At 43.4% G+C, this 27,187-nt stretch overlaps 1 protein-coding gene across 17 annotated transcripts in view; it reads right to left on the minus strand.

The window, feature by feature from the left end:
- Kalrn (kalirin RhoGEF kinase) overlaps positions 1–27,187 on the minus strand; it is a 724,529-nt gene that overhangs the window by 351,752 nt on the left and 345,590 nt on the right. For 15 of the 17 annotated variants that reach the window (XM_045147193.1, XM_045147198.1, XM_045147191.1 and 12 more), the window contains exons 11-13: positions 11,685–11,876; positions 3,830–4,038; positions 509–683 (exon numbers count right to left, since the gene is read on the minus strand). In XM_045147193.1, the coding sequence (XP_045003128.1) occupies positions 509–683; positions 3,830–4,038; positions 11,685–11,876 (576 nt within the window). The remainder of the gene's footprint in view (positions 1–508; positions 684–3,829; positions 4,039–11,684; positions 11,877–27,187) is intronic. The other 2 variants (XM_045147196.1, XM_045147195.1) reach the window with 1 other exon arrangement.

The raw sequence follows: 27,187 nt of genomic DNA on the forward strand, positions 1-27,187 counted from the left end.
CTGGGATCACAAGCTAGGCACAGCAACAAAGGGCCATAGAGTGGCTTTCTTCATAGACAGAGGTCACTAAGAGGGCATTCCTTCCTGTAGCTTCTGACTTCTTGACTGCAGTGTGACTTCATCAGCTGAGGAGGCTGCCTAACTTACATCCCCCCTCACAAAGCCACGGAACTCCATGACTCTTCCTTTAGACACCAACCAACCAATTCCCCAGTCTTTTAGGAACTAAAGTACCAAGAAAAAGTGCAATGAGCTTGCCAGTGAAGTGATCCTCAGACAGGAAGCAAAACAGAAGGGCTCTGCTTATCAGTAGGGATGGGGGGACTGGAAGGAATGTATCATAGGGTAATGCGGTTTTTTTGAGCTCTAAAAATATATCTTGATACGTGATCCCTCTGATCTCCTTATGTTACCACACTATGGAGGCAGCTGTATCTTTGGCCTAGAGGTGATTTTCTTACATCTCCCTCTCCTCTCCCCTCCCCTGCTCCCCCTCACTCCCCTTTACCTCAATAGTGTACTGCTCAAAGATTCGCAGTTGCAGGAAGATGTCCAGCTTGATCTTCCGCTCATGGAATAGCTCTTCCATCTGTACCTGAGCATCATCTAGCTGCTGCAGGACTGATTCGATATGGCTGATGGAGCTACTGTGAGGTGTCTTGTTGTTGGACACAGCCGAGTCCCTGTGGCAGAGCAGGGGAAGTGAACAGGAGGCCTTGCCAAGTTAAAAGTGATATAAGGCATAGGTAGTTCTTATCTGAGCAGTGTACATGTGAATCAGGTGAGCCATTCAGTCAACAGAAACTTATCAAACACCTCTGTATGCCTAACACCATCTTCTTAATAGGGAGACCCAAGATCCTCGTTTGAATTCACATATTACTCACTGTTCTCCCACCTTCAAACAGAATTATAAAGGGAATCAAAAGTGAACTGAGGTATGGTAAGGGCTCAACAAAGCATAAAACATTGGAGAAACAGAATGGTTCCATACACATGTAGTACAAGATATGATCTTAACAAACAAATAAACATACAAACATACATGCATATATACAATCAGATAACAGTAAACAAAATATAAAAAAACAAATACTTCATACTTTTACCTCCCCAGATAAAAGAGGATGGCATCATAACTATCACAATTATCTGCCTACTTTGCAATGCCATGTTACCATTGTGGGCTGGTGTCCCCAAACAGACTTCATGCTACAGTTAGGAAAGCATGGGAACTGGACCTGCACACTTGGCTTGGGTCCCTGCTCTAACATATATAGGCTGGTGGCCTTAGGAGGTCATCTTCCTGAATCTCAGCTATCTCTCTTATAAAGTGGACTTAACATTCCCTGCCCTGCTCATTTCATGGTTTGCTGTGAAGTAGGCAATGTGTGTGAACTATGATCAAGAACATGCTATATGAACCACTACTAATCCTCAAAGGACACAAGGTAAGCTGTTCACTGGGGCACAGGCAACCTGGAAGAGTAAGGCCAGGTCACCGAGGGTAGGACAATGGATATGGGTTTTAGAGAGGATGGTTTTTTTTTTTTTGGGGGGGGGGGAGTTAAAGGAATGGATGAACATAGCCAGGCAGAAGGGAGAGGGGTGTTCTTTTAGCACAGCTTATATAGAAGTAGTAAGGGGAAGTGACACATTGCAGAGGGGAACCAAGATATAAAGAGATCGTCTTGCTCAGAGAAATGAAGTGGAAACCGAGAGCTTATGAAGCTCAGATTGTAAAGGGCCCTGACTAAGAGCCCTAAAACCTGAAATGGACTGGCATTTTCAGTACCCTGTGACACCTTGGTTTCTTACCCAATTTAAGGGTTCAAAGACAAGGGGGAAAATTACTACTTTTGAATTATCTCATTGGCAAATATTCTGGAAGTCAGGTCCTTTTAGCCTAGGCTTTAGCCTACTTCTTCCCCTTGGTCCACTTGAGCATGTAACAGTCATGGTTCCTACCGCTACTATCACAAGAACACCCCAATCATAAAAAGAAAGAGGCATAGTGAATATTGTCCACTATGTACTTGTTGTGGGCTTTGAGTTTGGAAGAATCGGGCTGTTCTCTCACACAGCTTCCAGAAGGAAAAGAATGATTACCATCATGCTGTGCTGCATTTCTGCCAGCGTCACATTCGCTAGGAATCACAGAGATGATGTCAAAACCACCTTAGCCACTCCAGGGAAGAGTATCAGAAGAACCCTGAAGACATAGAGAAGGTGCGTTTCTGGGATGTGAAGAGGTATTGCACCAATGTCCACTTAGGCCCACTTACTTCCTTGTCTTTTACAGATTTTGATGTCCAGGAGGGGAGCCGCTGCTAGAGTCAGGCCAGTGGATGAATGGATGTTACTGGTGTGGTTCTCAGACACACACTTGTGGTTCTCACTAAAATCCATGGAATTAAACTCACGGAACAGGCACTACTCACATCACTGCCTTTACCATCACCAGTTAGTCTGAAGCCCTTCCGCACTGTGCAAGGCTGCCAGCTGTGAAAAGCACATGACATCTACAGGCCCAGCCCTACAGAGCCAGTCAAGCTTATGAAAAGTATTAGAAGAGATAACACAAAACCTTCACAAAATTCTACAGCTGACAGAGATCTTAGAATGAACCCTTAATTACATAGACAGAGCAGCTGAAGCCCAGAGAGGCCAAGCACTGCCCACTCGTTATACTTTTCTTTAGAAGCAAATGACAGAAGAGATTCCTGGGTAGGCAGACAAAACTGTCATATGTTATATATTCATGAAGATGAATGGGGGGGGGGACAGGCAGAGGCTGTCTTGTTAGTATGCAATAGGAAGATTCAGAGCATCTCATGTGCATGTTTAGAATAGAAATGATTAATTTCCAATGGAAAAACATGCCAAGGCCTCCTGAAGGTAATTTCTCATTGTTTATTTAATTGGACAACTGGTGTAAGTGGGGAAAAAAAACTCCCTCCAATTGAAGTAATTCCCTCAGGCCCGAGGGCTGGCCTGGGACTTGTTGATGAGATTATTTCTGTCTACAGCTGGCAGAGGTCCCAGCACTTGGTGATTCTGGGATAGGAACAAGTCCCCAAGGGCAGGCATCATTAGCGCCATCAAATCCTATTTACATAGCACCTGGACATGAGACTGGTTGATGAGGGCTTGCCCAAGGCTTGGTGACACTTTTATCACTGAAGCCAATGCCCTTGTCAGCTCTAAGTAGATGTAGATGCCAAAAGGAAGGAAGTAATGGTGTAGGTAACTCTAAACAAATACAGGCCTTTCTATAAGATTTTTTTCTCTCAGTTGTTTATGTTTAGATTGACACAGGAGTTTTATTTTGGGGCAGCAAGGAATTGTGGAGAGGTCATAAGAGGGTAATTGAAAACTATGTGGGAGATGACACCTTCTCTACATCCCCAGAGACCCAAAATCAAATGTTTGCAAAAGTGATGACCACAGCACCAGAGTTCAGCTCAAGATTAGATGTCAGGAAACACTACATTCCATGTCTGTTTCTCCACATGGCTAAAATAGTATCACTCTTAGTGGAAATGTTATTCTTTATTTGCTGTTTTTGCTGTACTTAAGCTCCTTATTGATTGTTGAATGAATATATAATCTTGAGTGACCAACTGTGCACTGTTAGAGCTTTCCCATTTACTACCGTGGTCCAAACTCAAGTTGTATATGGTGCAGGCATTTATATGTCTTACAGATGAAGAAAACAGAAGCTCACACAAGACCACAAAGTGGGACGTGGCTAAGTCAAGACAGGGACAGGACTTATCTTGTGTCTAGCCCGAGGCATTTCCCATTGTGAAGCACTGCCCATGCTGACCTGGCCTCGCTGAGCTCCCCCAGAGAGGGAGGCGCTGACCTGAGCTGCTGGATAAGGTCTTCGCCTTCCTTGATGACATTGAGTGTGGCATCCAGGGTGGCAGTCTGCTGCTGCTGGAACTGCTTAATCAGCTCCTGGACTGCATCCACAGAGTCTGCACAGACATCCTCCAACATCTCCTTCTGCAGGTCTTCCATCCATGTCCACAGCTGTTGGGGAGAGAACAGAGACTCCCATTCAGAACCAGTGGAATCACTGGAGCAAGGGCAAGAATGCTGGGCCAGTCAGTGCAAAGTCAGACTGTCCTCATTAGCATACCTATGGGTATTAGAGTCTATGGGTCTCTATATTTACATTCACTGCTCACTCATTATTGTCATCTACTCCAGTAGTGTTGACACTGCCCAAGGACAGGAACACACCCAGTGATTTAGAAACCTACATGCAGGTCTGTTAGAGCAAAGAGATCTTTCACTTTTGAGAGATTAGGAAGAATGACAGAATGGAAGGGATAAATATTAGTTCAGAAAAGGAAAAGCCCTGCATACTCCTTCTAAGCAGTTAAACACTGACTCCTAGAAATTTATAAAGAGGGCTGGAGACATGGCTCAGAGGTTAAGGCACTTGCCTGCAGAGCCTAAGGATCCAGATTCAATTCCCCAGTGCCCATGTAAAGTCAGATGTGCACACAAGGTGGCACATGCATCTGGAGTTCCTTTACAGCCAAGGCCTCTAGCCACTGCAAACAAACTCCAGATGCATGTGTTACCATGCGCATCTGGCTTATGTGGGACCTGGAGAATCGAATGAGGGTCCTTAGGCTTTGCAGGCATGTGCCTTAACTGCTAAGCCATCTATCCAGCCCAGGAAACCACTCTTTGAAAATTCTTACAGAAGATGAGTGTGGTGCTTACTTTAAAACTGGAAGTCTTCACCTGGCTGTCAGAAAAGATACACTCAGGGTTCTTATAGGACACCCCTCCCCCCCCAAAAAAAAAAACTAGCAGAGAGAGGAAATTTATAGACAAGTCAGACTGCATTAAAAAAAAAAAAAAAACTTGCAGGAATGGATTTGACACCAAGATAACCAAAGTCTGATGAGTTTAGTACCAGTTCATGGACAACTGTGATACCATGTTAAGATACTGCACAAAACCTATAAAGCTTGAATACAGAGCTTCTTTAATTCCAGGAGACCGCAAGCTCATAGCCACTTCCTGGTGGCAGCGAGCTCATAATTTTGAATAAACATCCCTGGGGCTTCCTCCTGTATCATAAAGTTGACAGAAATTACTACTTGTACTGCTAAACTGTGGGTGAGGGTCAATATTCCATTCCTTATGCTATATTTTTCTCATTCTCTCAGTGCCCTGTAGGTCTCTGTGTATGTGCCGTCTAATTTAGAGCTGGCAAGAAGACCTACTTTGCTTTGACAAGAATCTAGATTACTTATTACCATGTAGCCCAAATGAGAAATCACTTCAAACAATGACTGCCAGAACTAAGTAGATAAGATCATGACTGCAGCAACTCTGAGATTTTTCTGTACTGTTCTCCCTTTTAGTTTCTTTCCCCTTGAAGACTCCTCTATGCCCTCTAATCAGCTAGACTAGAACGAGGTAGCATCACATCTTCTCCATCTACTTGACATTTCCCAGAAAGAACTCAGGGTTTTATCCCTTTCTAGATCTTATTACCCATTTCTGCTGTGTACTCGGTAGTGTGGTCCATACTTTTGAGCATCCTTTCTACCAGAGCACATGTGACTCTGACTCCAAAAACCTACATCAAGAATAGTTCTAGGGTTGAAGGTCTAATTTGAGAATTTCTAGAACCTTGGTAGGGGTAGTTAAGACAGCCCTCGAGTGACCTATGTAAGGGTAGCCCTAATATTATAACTGATGAGACCAGAAAAAGTCAGCTCACAGCCCATCCTGCCTAGAGATCAAGATAGCCCAAGAAAAGGGCAAGCAAGAAAAGCAAGAGGGAAGGGGATAGGTAGGGTGGCCACTGTGCTGGTACAGTTCACTGACCCTTAGGAATTCTGAAGGGAACACCATCACTGCCAGGAAAACCTCTTTCTTCCTCATTTCTTTTATTTTTTGGGTGGGGTGGGGAGAGGAGTTTTGAGGTAGGGTCTCGCTCTAGCCCAGGCTGACGTGGAACTCACTATGTAGTCTCAGGGTGGCCTCAAACTCACAGCGATCCTCCTACCTCTGCCTCCCGAGTGCTGGGATTAAAGGCGTGTGCCACCATGCTGGCTCTTCCTTCCTCATTTCAAAGACAGCGCTGATGGGGACATGGCTCAGCGATAACAGGTTTTTGCTTGTAAAGCCTGACAGCCCAGGTTTTATCTGCCAGTACCCATGGAAAATCAGATGTACAAAGAGGTTGTCTTACTTTGGCATTGATCACCAGCTTTTATTAAATAAATACCATGACAGTTTAGCAACTAAAACAGAAGATGAGGCTGTTGGGACCTTCATCCCTTTTGGGAGATTAAGTTAGTTTTGGTTCTGGAGAGAATGCATAGAGGAATATGTGTGGGTGTGGGTGTGTGTGTTCCGACACTCAGGAAATAGTTTGTCAGAATAATTTCACAAGGTGAGAAACAAAGAAAAGTGAGTATTTAATAAAGCTAGCTAATTAAGAGCTAAAGTTGGTGACTCTGGCCACATTCCTTTGTTAGCGCTCACATTTTTGCTACAAAAATATCCAAAATCTAGGCTGGAGAGGTTGCTCAGTGGTTAAAGGCGCTTGCTTGTAAAAATATCTAAAATCTGGTCTTTTGAAAGCCCAGGGACTGCAGCATATCCATGGAAACACAGAAGTAAAGAGGCTTCTATGCAGCGTCTCTACAGAGCGGAGGACACATGCTGCCACGCCTCGTCCCTGGAGGAAGAGAACGAGCACTTTGGTGGACACTGCTCCCTTCACCTTCCTCAGTTCTCCAGACCAGCAAACTGCCAGCTGCCCCTGTTGCACCAGACAAAAAGAAGATATTCAAAGTTCAGCACAGTCTGCTAAGAAGGCCCCAAGCACACTGTTGCCCCCTCTTTATTAAGTTCACTCTGCCTGCAGGATAGCTGGCAAAGATTTTCTCCTGGGCTGCAGGCTGTGTCTCTGCTGATCGTTTCTCTTGTTGTGTGGAAGCTTTAGTTTCACATAACCCCACTTAGAAGGACAAAAGAGGGTAACAGAACACATGTGACATGAAAGCAGAAGGGGGCTTAGTGTGGGAGAAAGAGGGTCACCAGGAAGGGGGCTACGGGAGTAAAGTGTATATATTATGAAGTCCCATAAGAAAATCAATGACTTTGAATGATAACACAATTGTGATTTTTGAGGACTGGGGGTATTGCTCAGAGGTAGAAGTGCTTGCCAAGTGTACATGAGGCCCTGGGTTCTAGCCTCAGCATCTCCCCAAAAGGTTTTTTTTTCTTTTCTTTTCTTTTTTTTTTTCAAGAATAACACTGATTGGGAATGTTTATGATTATAAAGTAAAAATTGAAAAATATAGACAAAACTTGTAAATTAGAAATACATACAAAGTATATCATCCATAACATTCTTAATTTCTTGGCATATTCACTGCTAGTCTTTGTGTGTGTGTGTGTGTGTGTGTGTGTGTGTGATCAAAATGCTGGATGGTTTTACCACAAGCCCTTCCTCATGTCATAAATGATCTTTGGCCGGGTGATTTATAGTGACTGTGTAGCATTTTACTACATAGATACACTATAATTTAACAAATCACTCAGTATAAAATACTTACATGACCTCTAACTATTCAAGAGTGACGGACACTGAGGAAAGGATCCTTTTTAACCTGTAGACACTTTTTTTTGTTGTTGTTTTTTGAGGTAGGGTCTCACTCTAGCCCAGGCTGACCTGGAATTCACTATGTAGTCTCAGGGTGGCCTCGAACTCACAGTGATCATCCTACCTCTGCCTCCCAAGTGCTGGGATTAAAGGCATGCGCTACCACGCCCAGCTTAACCCGTAGACTCTTAAGGTGGAGTCACAAACCATAGTCCATAGGGTTAAGCAGTTTACTGAGAAATGAGACTTTTTATATCTTCCATTTCCACTCTGACTCTGGTTACAGTTAACCTTTTCATGTGGGGCATAGACAGAAGTAAAATTATGAACTTTAGTCTGGGGAGTCACAGGAAGTCTGGATTAAATCATTTATGGAAGTGAATATTCAGTTTCCACTTGGAACTCTACCAAACATGGAACATTCTATTCTATTCCATGAAGATCTCCTCCTGTCATCAACTGGCACTACAGCAAACACTTAACAAATTGTTGAAGGAAGGAAGAAAGAAAATGAAGAAGGAAGAAAGCAGCAGCCAGCACAGTGAGGTAGGAAGGCTCTGTAAACTATTTATCAGCATTACCCAAGGCCCCATTATCAAAGCTAAGCAATTCTCTTTCCACTCACTCTAACTCCTCGTATGAAAGGAGAATAATCCTAGCAATATGGAATCACCTAGCACTGCTATCCTGCCATGAGTAAAAAGACAGACATGTTTTCACAGAAGTACGGAGAAGTCAAAGGTGATGGGCCAAGTACCAGAGAAGACCCATGCTTGGCAAGGTGCAAGTTTCAACAGGTATTTTAAGAGGTATTAAATAATATGGAGAATCAAACACCAGTGTTCTGTCATCAGAGCACTGAAGTTTGCTCTGCTAGTTCTTGCTGGCAAATCAAATTTCCCCACCATGTTCTTTATTTCCATTGTCTATAGAATTGAAGTCAATGAACTGGAGTGGATGAAAAGATATGATACAAGGAACTTCTCTCTTTTTTATTCTTCTCCCCCCCCCTTCAGAAAGCTTATCACTTCTCTACTGTCAAAGAACCCTAGCAAGACAACATTTCTCAGCTGAAATCTACCTCACCCTCAAGTCAAAAATCAACCAAAAAAAATCATTTCAGTTTTTGAATTACAGACATTCAGCCAGCATTTAGGAAGGCATCTGAAGTCTCAGCTGAACCACTAAGAAACTGTAAACTCAGACATTATTTCTGAAATCCCTCATTCAAAACTATGTTAATAAAATCTATATAAGATTACATGAGCATTAATGAGGTGATGTGTCTGATAAGCAGCAGGTACTAAAAGAAAAAAAAAACTGGGCTAGAGAGATGGCTTAGGAATTAAAAGCTCTTGGTTGCAAAACCTGACAGCTCAGTTTCGATTCCCCAATACCCACATAAATCCAGATACATTACAGTGTTACATGTGTCTGGAGTTCATTTGCAGTGGTAGAAGGTCCTGGTGTGCCCATACTCACTCTTTCTGTCTGCCTCTTTCTCTTTGTCTCTCTCTTGAAATAAATAAAAAATATATTTTTTAAAAAGCTATCAGTGCATACTCACAATGTTCTTACAATGTAAGTATCTACAATAAGCTAAGTCTTAGGCCAGTGAACTATTCTATACTACTATCAGTTTCTTGGAGCTAAGGTTTTACTTCATGCCAGGGCAGACTAGCAGGCTCCGAAGCAAAGAGGAAGACAGCTTTGGAATGTCCTGAAAGACTCCAGGGATCCAAAGCAGAAGAGGGGGTGAGAGAGAGAGAGAGCTAGAGAAGAAGGGAGGGGGGAGGGAGGGAGAGAAGCTTTGGAACCCTGAGTAAGGGAGGAAAAGGATTTCAAGGGCTTTCAGAAGTGGGGCCAAGCACCCACGACTCAAGGTGACTGGTGCTTGCTTGATGGAGGGGACATTTCTCTTCTGGGTCTGGCTTTATGGCCACTCCTTGGGGTTTGCTGAAGTGCCTGCAGAGACCTTCAGGGAACTGAGGTTAGACTGGCACACCTTATCCAGAGCCATAGGTGGAACCTGGAAGGAGACCTCATTATCAATTTCCTTAATGGTAGGGAGGGATTATCTGGTCTTGGGCACACTTGTTGGGAATGGGTAGGCAGGAGAGGCCACTTTCTTAAGGTCTAACCATTGCTTCAGGCTTCATTCTTATTATGATCATTACCCGCATCTAATAAACAAGAGAAGACACAGCAAAAAGGAAACTTGGATTTATATTTGCAAAAAGGTCTTTAGGGTACCAAATCTGACCAAGTTATTTTTATAGATGAGGGAACCCAAGGCCAGAGGCATGTGACTTGCATTAGTTCATGTGTTTGGTTTGAAGAGTATCTGGACTGGGATCCCAGTGTTCTAGCTCCATGTACAGAAGAAGAAGAGGCAGCCAGATAGGTAGGGTTCCTGGATGCTGGTCACCCTTTGTGGAGCGGTACTGCTATAGAAACTGACCTGGCCCACCTCTTCCCCACACAGCCTTTAATTCCAAAGCCCTCTGAGGAGTGAGGAGTGGGGAGTGTGACTCCTATTCATTTGTACTCCACTTCTGCATCTACAGGTGTCTAGTGAAAGAGGAATCCAAGGGCCTTTGATTTCTGAGACCGTCATTAACAGAGAAGTAGAACACAAGCAACAGACAACAAGGCAGGAAGCCCCGGATCAGAGATAATCCCCTTGCTTTACAGACACTCATCAGAGAGTGGCTGTGGGTCTCCCACAGAGGGGAAGCAGAGCCAGGGTCCGGGAGCTCACCAGGCCTTCATCTGCCTGGGGAAATCTCAGTTTAGAAAACATTATCTTGCATGTTTTTCTCTGATAGGCACTGCAAACTGCAATGATTCACATTTGTTTCTGCAAAGTGTCAGAAAAGCCTGTGAAGTAGTAAGTCAGGCTTTTTTTGTTTGTTTGTTTTTTTGAGGTAGGGTCTTGCTGTAGCTCAGGCCAACCTGGAATTCACTCTGTAGTCTAAGGGTGGCCTCAAACTCATGGTGATCCTCCTACCCTCTGCCTCCCGAGTGCTGGGATTAAAGATGTGCGCCACCATGCGCCCGGCATAAGTCAGGCTTTTTAATGCACTCCCCAAATCAAAAAATCAACTTAATTAAGTAGGGTTAATATTTTTTCCTGAGTAGCAATCAAGCCTTAATTAATACCCTATTAAAATAAATTCCTAGGGGAACACAAGCACGCATATACCAAATGAGTTCCTCTGCCAAGGGTGTTACCGCACAAGATGCTAAATGGGCCTCCTTCCTGGCCACTTACTCAATCTCAGAGTGCCCCTTGTTAATCAGAAATGGAAAGCAATCACAGGCCTGCCACCTCCTCCTCCCCCTGGGGGACCTCTGTCCTGCCAAGCATCTACCTCCCTCTCCTTTCTCCACACAGTGAATGATTCTCTCCTAGATTTATGCACAGCTGGCCTCCTACTCTGTGGAGGGCACTTGAGTCTGTCTTCTTTTACTGCCTGTCACCCCACTTCCAGGCAAGGTGAGCATCAACTTTAGTACCCTATACAACAGACCTTAGGAAGATGACTGAATCCCCTGCTTAAAAAAAAAAAAAAAAAAAAAACAGTAAAATAAAATCAGAATTCACGTGCAAATTCTGTACCCTCTGTGTAGCAGCAAAAACATCTCGATTAGTGTTCTGTGAGACTGATTTGTGTAGGAAGTCGCCAGCAAGAGAAATGGGGTGTGTGGTGAAACATTGTTGTTAACTCTTATATTTTATTTTCCAGATCACTATTCCTATGCTAAGGATCCTGAAATTTGTCGAGCTGCAGACTAAATGTTATTTCTACTAGAGCCCTAGCCTCCGCCCCAGTCCTACTTCTCTCCAGAGGATAGGAGGAAATTTTGCCCTAATGCCTAAATAGAGGTTATCAGAGCTAATTGTTAATAATATCACCAATGTTTGGAGGCTACTATCTCCTAGAACCTCAGGATGCTGGTCCAACATCAGTCCCCTTTTCTCGCCCCCTCCCCCAAAGCCTGTGGGGCCTCATGCCCTCTCACTGCTTACCTCTTTGGTGTGAGTGTGGAAGGAGACCGACATGTCCAGGAGAAGCTTCCGCTGTTCCACCCTGCGCACGAAGTCTTGGATGCGCACCTCCAGGTGCCTGGCAGCCTTGTAGATCTCCTCCGGGTCACATTCCCCGGTCTGAGCCAGCTGCTCCGCTGCTTCTAGGAGCTTGTCCGCGTTGGTGTACGTATTCTGCCAGCAACAACAGTGAGGCACTGTCAACTTGGAGTTAGTGAACGAGCTTCGCGCCTTCTCGCACCACTCTGAGGCTCCCAAAGAAGTGGGAGCGGAGGCGCTGAGCCGACAGATCCCAGATCTGGCACCACTTGCCAACGCGGAGCTGGCACCCCGCCTCGCAGCAGGCAAGGAGCGGCACTGCACAGTGGGCACTAGCTAGGAGCCTTGCCTGCCTCTGGGATGTCTCAGAGGTGTAGCATTCCTGGAGAGAAGAGGGGAGGCCGGCAAGAACCCCCATTATCCCACACGCTCCTCATTCCCCACCCTCATAGAGCCCCCTCATTGTCCTGACGTCTCAAGCTATATCCGCCAGAGTCAGAAATAGCACATCCACATTCTATGTGAGAACACAACGAAAACGCCAACTAGGAGGCTTGTTTTGCTTTTCTTGCAAGCTCCCCATCACTCTGGTGTTTATCTTTTGGAACACAGCTATCTCTCTGGAAGAGTCAGAAGCAGACCACAGCCCGGGGCGGGGGGTGGGGTGGGGGGGGCAGGCTAGTCCCTGTACTCCTGTGAAGGCTACATGCCGCGCAGAGGAGTCCGGTGAGATTGTTTATAGCCACCTAGTACATCAAATGGGTCCACGTGTGCATACCCCCTCCTCCAAGCCCCCATCTGCGTTCTCCATAGCATTCTCCAGAGAAAATGCAATCAGCTTGAAATTATTACTCAACACGATGCCAGTCATTGCCTCTGTAGTGGTTGCTACACTATATGCCATAGATACAAGTTTTTCTTAGAAGGATTCTCTTAAGAATCTCTTGACACTTCTGACAGAGCTGGTGATTGGGGCGTACATACATTTTTCAATATTCCTCGGGTCAGCACCCTGCCGATGGTGAGGGAATGGTGCTTACTGCTGGCCATGCGAGCATGGAAACAGAAGCCATGAACAGCAAACATGCTGTGAGTGAGGAACTTGAATGAACGTATGTGTTTTCTTTTGTACCTCTATATCGCTTCTTCCTCTTCCTCATTCAATGGAGGTCATGTTTTAGGCCTTGTTTTGTGTGAGCTGTTTTCCCTTTCAGCTTTACTCACCCCACCTCCTATACACTGACATGGTGTGCTCTTGTGCTTCCTTTTGCACGGATGTCCTCCCCCTTACTTTCCTATCTGACCAGCTCTTATTCACCTTTTCTTTTCTTTTTTCAAATATTTATTTATTTACTAGAGACAGAGAGAGAGAGAGAAAGAGAGAGAGAGAGAGAGAATGAGAATGGGTGCACCAGGGCCTCCAGCCACTGCAAAGAACTCCTGATGCATGCACCACCTTGTGCATCTGGATTACATGGGTACTGGCGAATCGAACTGGGATCCTTCGGCTTTGCAGGCAAATGCCTTAACTGCTAAGTCATCTCTCCAGCCCTCTTATTGGCCTTTTCAAACACTGCTTGGGCATCACTTCTTCCAGGATCTTCACTTTTACAACCCCTTGCCTCCCAAGGCTTGTTTAAGTGCTCTCCTTTGGGCTACCAGAGCGATCTGTACTAACCCTTCCAGAGAATCTACAATAGTTGCCACTGCTTAGGGGAAGACAACGACTTTCATCTTTGTCCCTCAGTGGCTTACATCATCAAACAAGTCTATCAATATTTATTGAATGAATAAATAATATGTCAATGTTCATTACTAATATTCAACTCTTGGTCCCAATCAATTAGCTGGTATAAGACTCTACATGTTAAAATGTGTGTTCAATTGTTCATTCCTACTTATCCTATTCTTCTGGCTCAATCCCAGCTCAAATTTGAAATAAGAATGTGTTTAGAGAACACCACATGAAATATTACAAAAAAAATTCACTAACTCCAAAATTGGAGCAAATATCAACAAAAGACCTTTGCTCACCTTCTGACCAAATAAATGACGGTTACTGCCCAGAGCTAGACTTGACCTCATCTGATATGACTCTCCCCATGTTTACCAGCCTTGAACTGCAAGCCTTACCAAAGTTTCTTAACTGACCTTCCAAAATCGAGTTATGAGTGTTGGGGTTGTGATCCATCAGCCACTGGAGCTTTCAGACAGGATCTGGTAGCCATAGCAGAATATGGTTTCAGAGATGGTTGTATGTCTTTTTGTCACTCCCGCCCCATCCTTATTTCAAGGAGGGAAAATGCTCCTGATAAATTTAGGTCTTAAGTCAAGTTCAGTTCCTTAGTATAGCCTTTGCTTATTACTTTTTAGTTTGTTCACCACAGGTGACACAGAAGATTATAGGGTAATTTGTCTAAAACTATAGGAGTTCTAGTAAGACAGATATGCTTTCAGATTCCTGGGATGGAACATAAGGACAGGGGACAGGTCTTTCAAGAGCAAGAGAGAAGAGCATGAATAAAAACACATCTAGAACCAAGTCAGTTTCCTTGGTGTTATGAAGTTAGCTGCTTGACTTTATACACTGGGAATGAAAACAGATAAAACCTAGAAGTCATTCTTAAGATTCAAAAGAAGTGGTGCAGACTGGAGGGCTGACACAGAGGACCAGGAGGTAACTCCTCAGGTAGTAATTATTTTTCTCAAGTCCAACATGACTGGAACTAACAGGAAGGTATGGGAAAGGAGAACAAGGAGTAGGTGTGTTAAAAGGGAAAACAGACAGGGAAACAGGCACAGGGGAGCAGACCTGTCTTTGGACCTTGATTAATGAATAGCAACACTCATGATTAAGTCTCAAATTTTACATTTGTAAAATCTCTTTCATTTCCCTTCTTTACCTAGAACAGACCTGCACAGGATAAAACTGGGCATGTGGGCACTATTTGAGGGTGGAGAAGGAACCACCAACAAGGATTAGAGATTATGGTACCTAGAATTTACACAGGGCTAGAAATAGTACCTAGTCCCATCAATCAGCCTGAAAAACATCATGTTTCATGGAATACTGGAAGAGTACTCAAGACAGCATTACCTAAGCATTTGTAGGCAATAACCCTGGACCAAACAGTGCTTTAGTCTTCCTTATCAAATTTTAAGAAAAGTAGTCAGGCACGCCTTTAATCCCAGCACTCGGGAGGCAGAGGTAGGAGGATCACCTTGAGTTCAAGGCCACCCTGAAACTACAAAGAGAATTCTAAATCAGCCTTGGCTATAGTGAGACCCTACCTCAAAACAACAACAACAACAACAGTACTTTAAGAAAAGACCAAACTTGTCCTAAATAACAGCTGTGGTCCAGAGAGCTTAGGAATATTTATACAAATACAGAAACATTCAGGAAATGACAAGGCAAAATTCACAATGTCTGAAATCCAGTTTTAAAAAGAAAACCAACTGGGCGTGGTGGCACAGGCCTTTAATCCCAGCACTGCAGGAGCAGAGGTAGGAGGATCGCTGTGAGTTTGAGGCCAGTCTGGGACTACACAGTGAATTCCAGGTCAGCCTGAGCTAGAGTGAGTCCCTACCTCAACACACACACACACACACACACACACACACACAGTTTTCTAAAACATCATCAGGCATGCAAAAAGAGTAGGAACTATTGGAGAGACTCAAAACTCACCAAACTGCTGAGAAAAAGTAATAGTGGAGTGCTTAGCACTAAGACATCTCTATAATACCCTCAAAGGTTCAGGCACCACTGCAGAACAGGTGGAGGAATAAATATGAGAGCCAAAGGAAGGAGAGGAGTACTTTGAAATACAAGTCTCTCAGATATTTAGAAGCTGTTGTATTCATAATTTCACAGTGGTAAATTCTATCTATACAAGGCCTGCATAATGTGAGGACCAAAAACAAAACAAAACAAACAACATGGTAACATCAAATTACAAGGAGAAGATGAGACAAAAGAGGGTGGTTGGAGGGAATTATGATCAGTGTACATTGTGTGTATGAGTGAAGGCTATCAACTAAGAAGTTTAAAAACAAAGAAAATTAAAAGTAAAGAACAAGGGCTGGAGGGATAGCTTAGTGGTTAAGGCATTTGCCTGCAAAGCTAAAGGACCCAGGTTTGATTCCCCAGGACCCACGTTAGCCAGATGCACAGGGGGCACACATGTCTGGAGTTCATTTGCAGTGGCTAGAGGCCCTAGCATGCCCATTCTCTTCCCCTCACTCTGTCAAATAAATAAATAAAAATAAGATTAAAAAATAAAGAACAAGGGCTGGAGAGATGGCTTAGTGGTTAAGCGCTTGCCTGTGAAGCCTAAGGACCCCGGTTCGAGGCTCGGTTCCCCAGGTCCCACGTTAGCCAGATGCACAAGGGGGCGCACGCATCTGGAGTTCATTAGCAGAGGCTGGAAGCCCTGGCGCACCCATTCTCTCTCTCTCTCCCTCTATCTGTCTTTCTTTCTGTCTCTGTCGCTCTCAAATAAATAAATAAAATATTAAAAAAAAATAAAATAAAGAACAAGAAAGCATAACCCAGGTAAAGAGAAACATACATAAACCAAAAGAGACCCCAGAGGGACTCCAGAGCTGATCTCACTCCCAAGCCTGGGCAGAGAGTAACCTAGGTGACCAGGGCCCAGGTAAGCTTCCCCCTTCCCCCACACAGGTATCTGTCCCCTCCCACTTGCCAGGACTAGGTTTCAGCCACACTACACTGAGATGTCTCTCCACCCTGACCCCATCCCCCCAACCTCTGCTGATACTGCCATCATTAGAGACTGTGGAGCTGATCTCATTCAAAAGCCCCAGCCACGGGCTGGAGAGATGACTTAGCGGTTAAGCGCTTGCCTGTGAAGCTTAAGGACCCCGGTTCGAGGCTCAATTCCCCAGGTCCCACGTTAGCCAGATGCACAAGGGGGCGCACGCATCTGGAGTTCATTTGCAGAGGCTGGAAGCCCTGGCGCGCCCATTCTCTCTCTCTCCCTCTATCTGTCTTTCTCTCTGTGTCTGTCGCTCTCAAATAAATAAATAAATAATTAAAAAAAAAAAAAAGCCCCAGCCAGGGCTCAGGAGAGCATCTCCCTACTCCCTGTGTATATAAAACCCCTTGCTCCCTATCTTGGCCTGCCTGCCTGCATCTCACTGAGTAGGGATTCCCTGGCTGATCACACTCCACAGCTTGGACACTGAGAATGCCAGGCCTCCCAGGGTCTAGTCCCAACATGTCTAGAAGTTACAAACAAGGAGGAGCCTTTTCAGACTCAAGTGTACCTTGTGCAAGCCCATGGATAGACTGAAATACCACACTCAACTCCGTCAAGGCTGACGAGACTCAACACAGGCTCCACAAAAGCTGTTATTACAACATTCTTAGCAAGAAGAGAGGACTATTTGTACATGGGCAAACCCCAATGAAAAATAAATAATGCAACACCAAGGCAAGATATCTCCACAAAAAAATTCCTAGCCCAAAGTGGGAGCCTCCAATGAAAACACCAGACATATAAACCCCAAATGAAATTATGATAAACATATTAAACTTAATGATGCCATGAACAAGTGGCTTCATGGAATGGAAGAGAACTGACAAAAAGAGAAGAAAAAAAGGGAAAAAGAAAAAGGATGGCTGAATGAAAAGAAAGAGAATCAACACAAAAGAAGTCAATAGATGGCTGAATGAAATGGATGAGAATCAGTAAAACAGAAAACAAACTCAATAAGTTGAATAAATTCAAATAAGACATGATCAAGTGCAAGAATGAATTCCAAGAAACAATAAGTTCAAGGCCACCCTGAAACTACATAGTGAATTCCAGGTTAGCCTGGGCTAGAGTAAGACCCTACCTTGAAACACAAAAACAAAAATAGAAATAAAAAGAAAGATTGGCAAAATGCCCTCAGCAAAAGGAATACTACTGGTGGTATCTCCATCCCTGAATTCAAGATATATTCCAAAGCCATAGTAATAAAAACAGCATGGCACTGGCACAAAAACATTCTCAGATGTAGGTATAGTAAAAGACTTTTTTGAATAAGACCCCAGTAGCCAGAGAATTAACATCTCCAGGAGGCGGTGTATTGTTGGGGGTGGGCTTATGGGTGTTATAGCCAGTTTCCCTTTGCCAGTGTTTGTCACACTCTCCTGTTCCTGTTGTCTACCTTTTGTTGGCCAGGGTGTGATGTCCACCTTCTCCTCATGTCATCAGTTTTCCCTGCCGTCATGGAGCTTTCCCTCGAATCTGTAAGTCAAAATAAGCCTTTTTCCCACAAGCTGCTTTTGGTTGGGTGATTTCAGCCAGCAATGCAAACCTGACTGCAACAATGTTTATTTTGTAAAGTTCATAACAATAAAAAATAAAAGTTTGAAAAACAGACCCCAAATTGACATGTATGTTTAAAATAGTAATGAATGATTTACAAGTATTCTATTATACATGCATTTATATAGACAAAAAATAGAGAAATAGAAGAGGGCTTTAAAAACTTTTTGTGTGGAGTACTGCTATATGGTGTGGTATGTAATGCATGCGCAGATGTGTACACCTTGTACACACATGTACGGAGGATTTTGGGTGTCTTCCTCTTTTCACTCATTACTTGTTTAAAGGCAAAATAATAAAAGTACATAACAATCTAGTGCGGGGACTATAGGACATATGTGAGTAAAATATATGATGACGATAACACAAAGGAAGATAAGAATGAAAATATACTGTTGTAAGTTTATTATATAACATGTAAAATGATATCACTTACAGATAAGTGTGGTGAGTTAAGTACTATACACCTCAAAATAACCATTATTCCAAAAGTTCTAGCTAGTAAGCCAATACAGGAAATAAAATGGAATCACCAAAGATATTCATTTAATCTAAGAAATAGGGAGAAACAGAGGGGAGAGACTCAATATCAAAAAAACATATGAAACATGGGCTGGAGAAGTGGCTTAATGGTTAAGCGCTTGCCTGTGAAGCCTAAGAACTCGGTTCGAGGCTCGATTCCTCAGGACCCACGTTAGCCAGATGCACAAGGGGGTGCATGTGTCTGGAGTTCGTTTGCAGTGGCTGGAGACCCTGGTGCACCCATTCTCTCCCTCTCTCTACCTCTTTCTCTCTGTCACTCTCCAATAAATAAATAAAAATAAGCAACAAAAAAATTTTTTTAAACATGAAACAAAAAAAATGAGATAAGAGACTTAAACCTAAATATACCAATAATCATATTAAATATCAATATCCAAAACACTACAAACAAAAAGCAGCAATTATTCAATTGGATATCAAAGCAAATCCAATGCTGAAGAGATGGTTTAGCATTTAAGGCAGTTGCCCGCAAAGAAAGACCCAGGTTCGATTCCCCAGTACCAACAAAAGGCAGATGCATCTAGAGTTTGTTTGCAGTGACTGGAGACCCTAGCACACCCATTTTCTTTCTATCTGACTCTTCCTTTCACTGTCCTTCCCTCTCAGTCTCACTCAAACAAACAAACAAACAAGCAAATAAATAAATAAATAAAAAACATATAAAAGCAAATCAAAATACGCTATATACATGTGTGAAAATTGTCAATAAAGAAGTTTTAAAGCAAGGCCCAACTATGCATTATGAAGAATGTGCTTCAGATATAAATATAAACACACTTAAAATAAAAGGTTTTAAAAATAGCATAACACTAATCAAAAGAAAGCTAGGTGTTAAATTAATATTACAGTAGATTTGGAAGCAAATAATATTAGCAGGGAAAATAGAGACCATTTCATAACATCAAGGTGAGGCAGTTTAGTGGTAACATCCCCCCCCCCCTTTCCTGAAAGTAAAAGCAAGGAATGTTTTTGAGCCTGCAGGGGGAAAATCTGAATCATCACACCTTGTTAGAGGATTAGAAATGTCAGAAGGGTATTGCCTTTTCTTATCTCTTTTTGCCTAGGGGAGACAATCATCCCCTGTCTAGAAAGTTACATCCTTCCTAGAGAATTAAGGTCCTGGGAAGACTGCCTTTTTCCAAAAAACCTGACCCAGATACCTGGTGTCAAGGCTGACTGGCCAGTTCAGTTTTGACTTCCATAAAGGACCCAACATGGATCTGTAAGTGGGCTTTCCCATTTTCTGGGAGCCCCACTCCTTGCCCAACTGGGCGAGAGCTCTGCATCTCTTGTTTTCTCTAAGCTCTCCTTCTCCTAAACCCTAAACTCTCTTTCTAAACTTTGTGCTCTAGCCTGTAGATTTCATTCACTGAAGTTAATAAGATAAGCATCTGGAAGGCCACTGACTGAGACCTTTGTGTACCCATTGAGCTTCCAGGCAAGTAGCTCCTGAATTATTTTGCCCCCACAAAAGGCTGAGGTAAGGTGCTGACACTCCCAAAGACACCCCAAATTCCCATATCAAAGGTACCGATTTATCAAGAGTATGTGACAATTCTAAACATTTATATGGCTAATAAAAATGTCCAAATATAAAAAATGTCCAAATATATGAAGTAAAAATTGATAAATAGGCAAGGAGGAATGAATAAATTCACATTTTAAAATTCTTTCAAGTGGTTTTATTGCTCAAGTATACAAGACAAATTTATGCCACTAGGAAAGAGGCTGTGGATGACTCATCTTCCTAATACAAGGAAGAACCCACTTGGTCTTATATTAATGTGGCAATCAGTGAATTCAGCTCAATATCAGAATCAGATGGAATTTACCATCCTTGTATTTTCTGATCCTTTCAAGATGCTTGCAAACAACAACTGATTTCCTAATTAAATGGTGGCGATCCTCAGGAAGATCAGGAGCAAGTCCTTTGGACTTAAGGATTCTCAGGATTTTATTGACTGTCACAGGACATACTAGTGAAATGCCATGTGAGTCCCTCAAGATCATGCCAATTTGTAAGGGCGAATCCATATTTATAATCAAAGATTTCAGTATGACCTCTCAATAACTAATAGAACTAATGGATGAGAAATTAGTAAGGATATAGTTTTGAATACCCTTAATCAGATTGATCCAGTAGAAATTTATAGAAGACTCCACTGAATAATAGCAGAATGAACATTATTTTCAAGGGCTCACAAAACATGAACCAAGATAAACTATAGTCTGTGCCACAATGGCAAGTTCAGAGAGATAAAAATATAACAAAATGTTTTTATCACTATAATTAAATTGTAAGTCAATAATAGAAATATCTCTGGCAAAATCCTTAACTGTTAGAAATTAAATAGCTCATTCTGAATAACCCACTGGTCAATGAAGGCAGCATCAAGTAACCAGAGTCTTTATTGAAGTCACCTGCAAGTCTCAGAATCAAGCACAAGATAGGTGTGGTGGTTTGATTAAGGCATCCCCCATAAACTTAGGTGTTCGAATGCTAGGTTCCCAGCTGATAGAGGCTTGGGAATTAATGCCTCCAGGTGGCAGTGTATTGGGGGTGGGCTTATGGTTGTTATAGCCAGTGTCCCCTTGCCAGTGTTGGGCACACTCTCCTGTTGCTGTTGTCCACCCTCTGCTCATGCCATCATTTCCCCTGACATTGTGGAGCGTCGCCTCAAATCTGTAAACCAAAAAAAATAAGCCCTTTTTTCCCCACAAGCTGCTCTTGGTCAAGGGTTCTCTGGCAGCAATGTGAACATGACTACAATGATAAGTATGATCATTTTCACTTTAAATTGGGAAAACTGAGGCTCAGAGAGTTAAAGTAGCTTATTAGATGAATGTTATATAAATGGAAAATGATAAGCCATGTCTCTAAGCTATAAACCTCCAAAAACATTTCATTGAACCATGTTCTCCAAACTGACGTGTAAAATCTTCATCTCCTAGTTCCCCATTACTTTGTATCATAGTTACTCTGATGCTCTAGTTTTAAAATTATAACTCTGAAGTTGTTCACTCATAGCTGGATATTTTGTTGTGCCTCTAAAGCATACTTCCAGTGTGTGCACATCACCTTCTTGAAAGAGGTACATTTTGCTTGCAGGAAAGAGTCCTACCTTACCCTGTGTCGCAGACAGCTTCACATTGCTGAGATGAACATCCAAACCAGACACAGGTTATGGGAAGAACGGGTTCTATTGCAGGCTTATAAATACAAGGGAAGTTCCATCAATTGCAGAAGCAACTTCATCCCATTCTTAAGTCTAAGCTCAGAGAAACATTATCAACAGCCAGGAAACACCAAAAAGCAGCAAGCACAAAAATCTGCCAGAGCTTAGGCACCTTTGGGCTAGGAATCAGATCTTCCCCCAATCTCCCAATCACATCTTTGGGCTAGGCCCCAGGACCAACCCCCCCAGTGACACCTCCTCCAGCCAGGTAGCTGAATACCCAAGTTACAAGCTTTAATAAAACACCCGAGTTGGGGCTGGAGAGATGGCTTAGCAGTTAGGGCACTTGCTTGTGAAGCCTAAGGACCCATGTTCTACTCTCCAGATCCCACATTAGCCAGACACACAAAGGTGAGGCAAGCACAAGGCCCCCATGCCCTCTAGGTGGTGCAAGCATCTGGAGTTTGATTGCAGTGGCTAAGGTCCTGGCACACTAATGATCTATCCTTTCTCTAACAGAAAAAAAAAAGTTGTTTTAAAAGAAAAAACACCAGAGTTGCTGGGAAGAAGTGACAGGAGTGCTCAGCACTGCAATATCTCTATCACACCTTCCAAGGCTCAGGGTCCATTGCGGAAGAGGTGATGGAAAGAATGTAAGAGCCAAAGGAAGGGTAGGACTCCTTACAACATGCTCCTCCAGACACAAAATGGTCGGGATATCCATGACCTCATAGTGCCTGACACTACCTGCACAAGACCATCATCATAGGAGGAAAAATGATGACATCAAAATAAAAGAGAGACTGATTGAGAGGGGGAGGGGATATGATGGAGAGTGGAGTTTTCAAAGGGGAAAGTGGGGTAGGGAGGGCATTACCATGGGATATTGTCTACAATCATGGAAGTTGTTAATAAAAAAAATAATAAATGGAAGTCGGGCATGGTGGCGCACACCTTTAATCCCAGCACTCGGGAGGCAGAGGTAGGAGGATCGCCATGAGTTCAAGGCCACCCTGAGACTCCATAGTGAATTCCAGGTCAGCCTGGGCCAGAGACCCTACTTCAAAAAAACTTAAAAAAAGAAAATAATAATAATAAATGAATTAAAAAATAAAAAAAATCAAAAAGAAAAGAAAAAAACACCAGAGTCTATGAGAGGAATACATTCAAACTACCACACTCATCTATTTCAAGACTTTTTGGTGCACCCCCTGTGCTCTCCTTTCAGTGGCCACTGAAACCCAATGCTTTGCAGTTCAGCTGCTTGTCAGCAAGAAGAGTTTGAAATGCATGTGTAGAGTGGGGAAAGGGATCATGAGGTCCCATCCCTTCTGTGGGAAACAGCTCCACAATGCTAGGATGAACATCCAACCAAACATGGCTTTATGAAAGGAAGGGATTTATTTCAAGCTTAAAGATCCAGGGGAAGTTCCCATCAATGGTGGAAGAAGCTATCTCCCAGTCATAAATCCAAGCAGAGGGAGAAACCAGAACCAGCCAGCAAACACCAAAAAGCAACAGGCACGCACCCCACCAGTGCTCAAACCTCTCTGCACACCTTCAGGCTGGAATTCAGGTCCATCCCCAGTGATCCAGCCTCTGTAGCAAGAAGCTGCCTCCTCATGGCTGAAGCTGCAAACAATTTTAATAAAGCACGCCAAGTCTATGGGGCCATGCATTCGAACCACCACACCTTCCTAAGGAGTTACTGGAAGCTAAGGGTTGCTAGCATTTTCTTCAGTGTGCAGCCACTGGTAAGTTGCCCAAGCTGTTGTAAATGACCCTCAACCATGGTTTATAAATAAATACACAATTTTAGAAAGACATGAAAGTAGACGTGGGAAGCTGGGGGTAGTGGCACATACTTTTGATCCCAACACTCTGGAGGCAGAGATAGGAGGAGCGCCATGAGTTCAAGGCCACCCTGGGACTACATAGTTAATTCCAGTTCAGACTGGGTCAGAGTGAGACCCTACCTTGAAAAACAAAAAACAAAACAAAAGTAGAAGGGCATTGCAGTCAGGTTCACATTGCTGGCAGAAATCACCTGATCAAAAGCAACTTACAGACTTGAGGGGAAGCTCCACGATGGCAGGGGAAAATGATGACATGAGCAGAGGGTGGACATCACCTCCTGGCCAATATAATGTGGACAATAGCAACAAGAGAGTGTGCCAAACACTGGCAAGGGGAAACTGGCTATAAAACCCATAAGCCTGCCCCCAACAATACATTGCCTCCAGGAGGTGTTAATTCCCAAATCTCCATCAGTTGGGAACCTAGCATCCAGAACACCTAAGTTTATGGGGGACACATGAATCAAGCCACCACAGGGTGAGTAGTTAGGAAAAGGAAAGGGATAGGTAGGAGTGGGGTGAGGTCAAGAGAGTATGATAAAATATATTTTATACATATAGGAAAATAATGAATGTTATTATATGTAATTAACATAGGCTCATAAAAGGTACAAACACGAATAGTGCAGGAAAAGTTTTCTGTGTGTCCCATTTCCTAGATCCACCTAACACTGGAAATTGATTTGTTCTGTAAATGGGAGTTAGGTTACGAGGATAAATTTTTAAAAATCGCCTGAGCAATGTGTTTAAAACAGTGCTGATGGGCTGGAGAGATTGTTTAGTGGTTAAGCGCTTGCCTGCGAAGCCTAAGGACCCCGGTTCGAGGCTCGATTCCCCAGGACCCACGTTAGCCAGATGCACAAGGGGGTGCACACGTCTGGAGTTCGTTTGCAGTGGCTGGAAGCCCTGGCGCGCCCATTTTCTCTGTCTACCTGCCTATTTCTGTATCTCTCTCTCTCCCAAATAAATAAATAGAAATAAAATATTCAAAAAAAAAACAGTGCTGACACAGTATATCACCTAGAACCAATGAAGGTGATATAGGAAAATGTCCAGTTTCCATCTTGTAGCACCAGACACAGTTCTTTACCCAGTAGCGCTGGGTGAGGAAGAGGATCGACTCTGACAACAGAAAGTGGCCTATGGTGAGGAGCTGCAGGAAGGAGAGGAGCAGGAAGCAATCTCTAGGTGCCAGTGATGAACTGATCCAGCACAGGGCATCTACTGGAAGGATGAAGTCTTCCTACATGACCTAACTGATGGAACCAACAATAGCTGCCTCCGGAAGGGGAACTCACATGTCCAAATGAGGCATATCCAACGTGGAACCCTATCCAAATGCTCCTCCAGTTGGACACTGACGATACAAATCTTCAATCATACATGGGATTGATACCAAAAATAACTACTGTAGATGCCAATACTGCCCAACACAAACATCTGGGTAATGAGATTGTCTCTGGGAACCTAAATACCAACTTTATCACATTACATATGCAATCATCACCCTGTCCATTCTCATACATATTTCCACTTGCTAGAGAGTGTTTTCCTCTTTATATCTAAAATGCTGCAGTACCTTTCCTATAAATAGTATATGCTGAGAACTTCATATTTCTGAAGGTTTTATATTTTTTAAGTTGTTAGATTTCAAGAAACTGCCTCTCCTTTCCATTCCCTCTCCTCCAACAGCTCTGCTATGTTCCAGATAATCCCTATCTGCTATTATGAAAATTAACTAAGCCCATTACCCCATCTGTGGCCCTGGATGTAGAGGATATTCTAAGCCCCACTTCCCCAAATTAGTTCACTTGGTGGTACAGATAACCTGGTCATAATCAAGCTCATGTAAGATCAACTTCTATCCCCCAAGTCCCACACATCCTATGCAAGACCTTTCCTTCACAATTGTTTCCTCCTCTTTTCCGTTACTTCAGAGCCTAGATTTTTCTCCCATTGTTGAATAAAAATCTTTGGCCTGAGGAACTGTCTGTTTCAGTCCCCTATCTCTCTCAATCCTGAATCTTATAAAAGTTTTATGTTCTTACAGTCCAACTGTCTTAAGTCTGTTTTTGCTGCTAGGGCCAAACACCTGAGACAGACTTGTTTGTAATGAACAGAATGGTTCCAGAGGTTGGGAGTTCCAAGACCGGAGGCTCTGCATTTTGTTGTGTCACTCTGAGGCACTTTGGGGTACCGGGGCATGGAAAATTAAAGGGAGGAATGTAATATTCTTGAGCCTGTCCTTGCACCGAGGAGCTCCCTCTCTAGATCTGTATGTTCTTGACCTCAGCCTGAGTCCCTCCCTAGAAAGAACAAGCTACACCATTCCTGGAACCTGCAACAGACAAGATACACTGTTCCTGGAAGATTGAGATTCTGAGACACTCCACAGAAACCTGTGGGCCAATTTATTCAGCCCCCACCCCAAACACAGAAAAGGCTCCAAACTGGCTCTCTAGGTAGGCTTTACAAGATTTTGCTTGCTCATGGGCAGAAGCTCTCTTGTACTTTCTTTCCTTCTCTTAAATTCTGGGGCTTCCCCATTTCTGGGAATCCCACTCATGCCCTCTCTTGTGCATGAGCTCTGTCTCCCTCTTTTCTCTTAAATTCTACCTATAATTGAATAAAACCTATAAATTTTACCCTCCAGTCTTTGGGTTTTAACTTTTTGAATTCATAAGACAAGAATCCGGAAACACCCCCAAATTCCTGTATCATACTGTTGCACTGGCAATGAACTTCAATTCCTGTATCATTCCATGGCAGAAGGTGGGAGGGCCAAGAAAGGACCAAACTCATCCGTTCTATACTGACACAAACCACGCCAGGATGGTGGAGCCTGAAGTGCACCACCTCTTGATCCCATTGCAATGGCAACTGAATTTCAGCATGAATTTTGAAAAAGACCAATGTTTAAGCCATAGCATAAACTTTACATGGTTAAGAATGAACCTAAAGCCAGGCATAATGGCTCATGCTACAATCCCAGCCTGGGCTACAGAGTGAGGTCGAGGTCAGCCTGAGCTAGAGTGAGATCTTGTCACAAAATAACAAGTAAACAAACACACACACACAAAAAATCTACCTAGGCCTAGAAAGGTATGATCAGACTTCCCAGAGGACCTAGCCACATCTCACTGCAGCCTCTTTTTGCTCCCTCTCTCCATACACAGAAGAGAGCCAATAGGTCTCTATAAGCAGGGCCTCCAACCCTCACCCTGCCTGGAGCAGGAGCAGGAGCAGGAGCAGGGTGGCAGGGAGGGAGAAAGAACCACTCCTGCTGGAAACCTTCTGTACCTCCAGAAGCTGTCCTCCTTATAGAGCTTGGAGGACCACAGGCTATTATTTCCTACTTTCTTTACTCTTCTGTGTCTATGCCCAGACATCCTCTCATCCCCCACCCCAAAACTTATAGGAAGGGACAGCACTGTAGAATTTTTCCTTAAATTTCTCAAAAGAAAGCTTAGGAAAGGATAGCGGTTGCTGATTGCTAGGGTGTTCTCTCTTTCACTGACTCCTTTTCTTTA

The sequence above is a fragment of the Jaculus jaculus genome, chromosome 4 (assembly GCF_020740685.1).
Source record: "Jaculus jaculus isolate mJacJac1 chromosome 4, mJacJac1.mat.Y.cur, whole genome shotgun sequence".
NCBI classification, from domain to species: Eukaryota; Metazoa; Chordata; class Mammalia; order Rodentia; family Dipodidae; genus Jaculus; species Jaculus jaculus.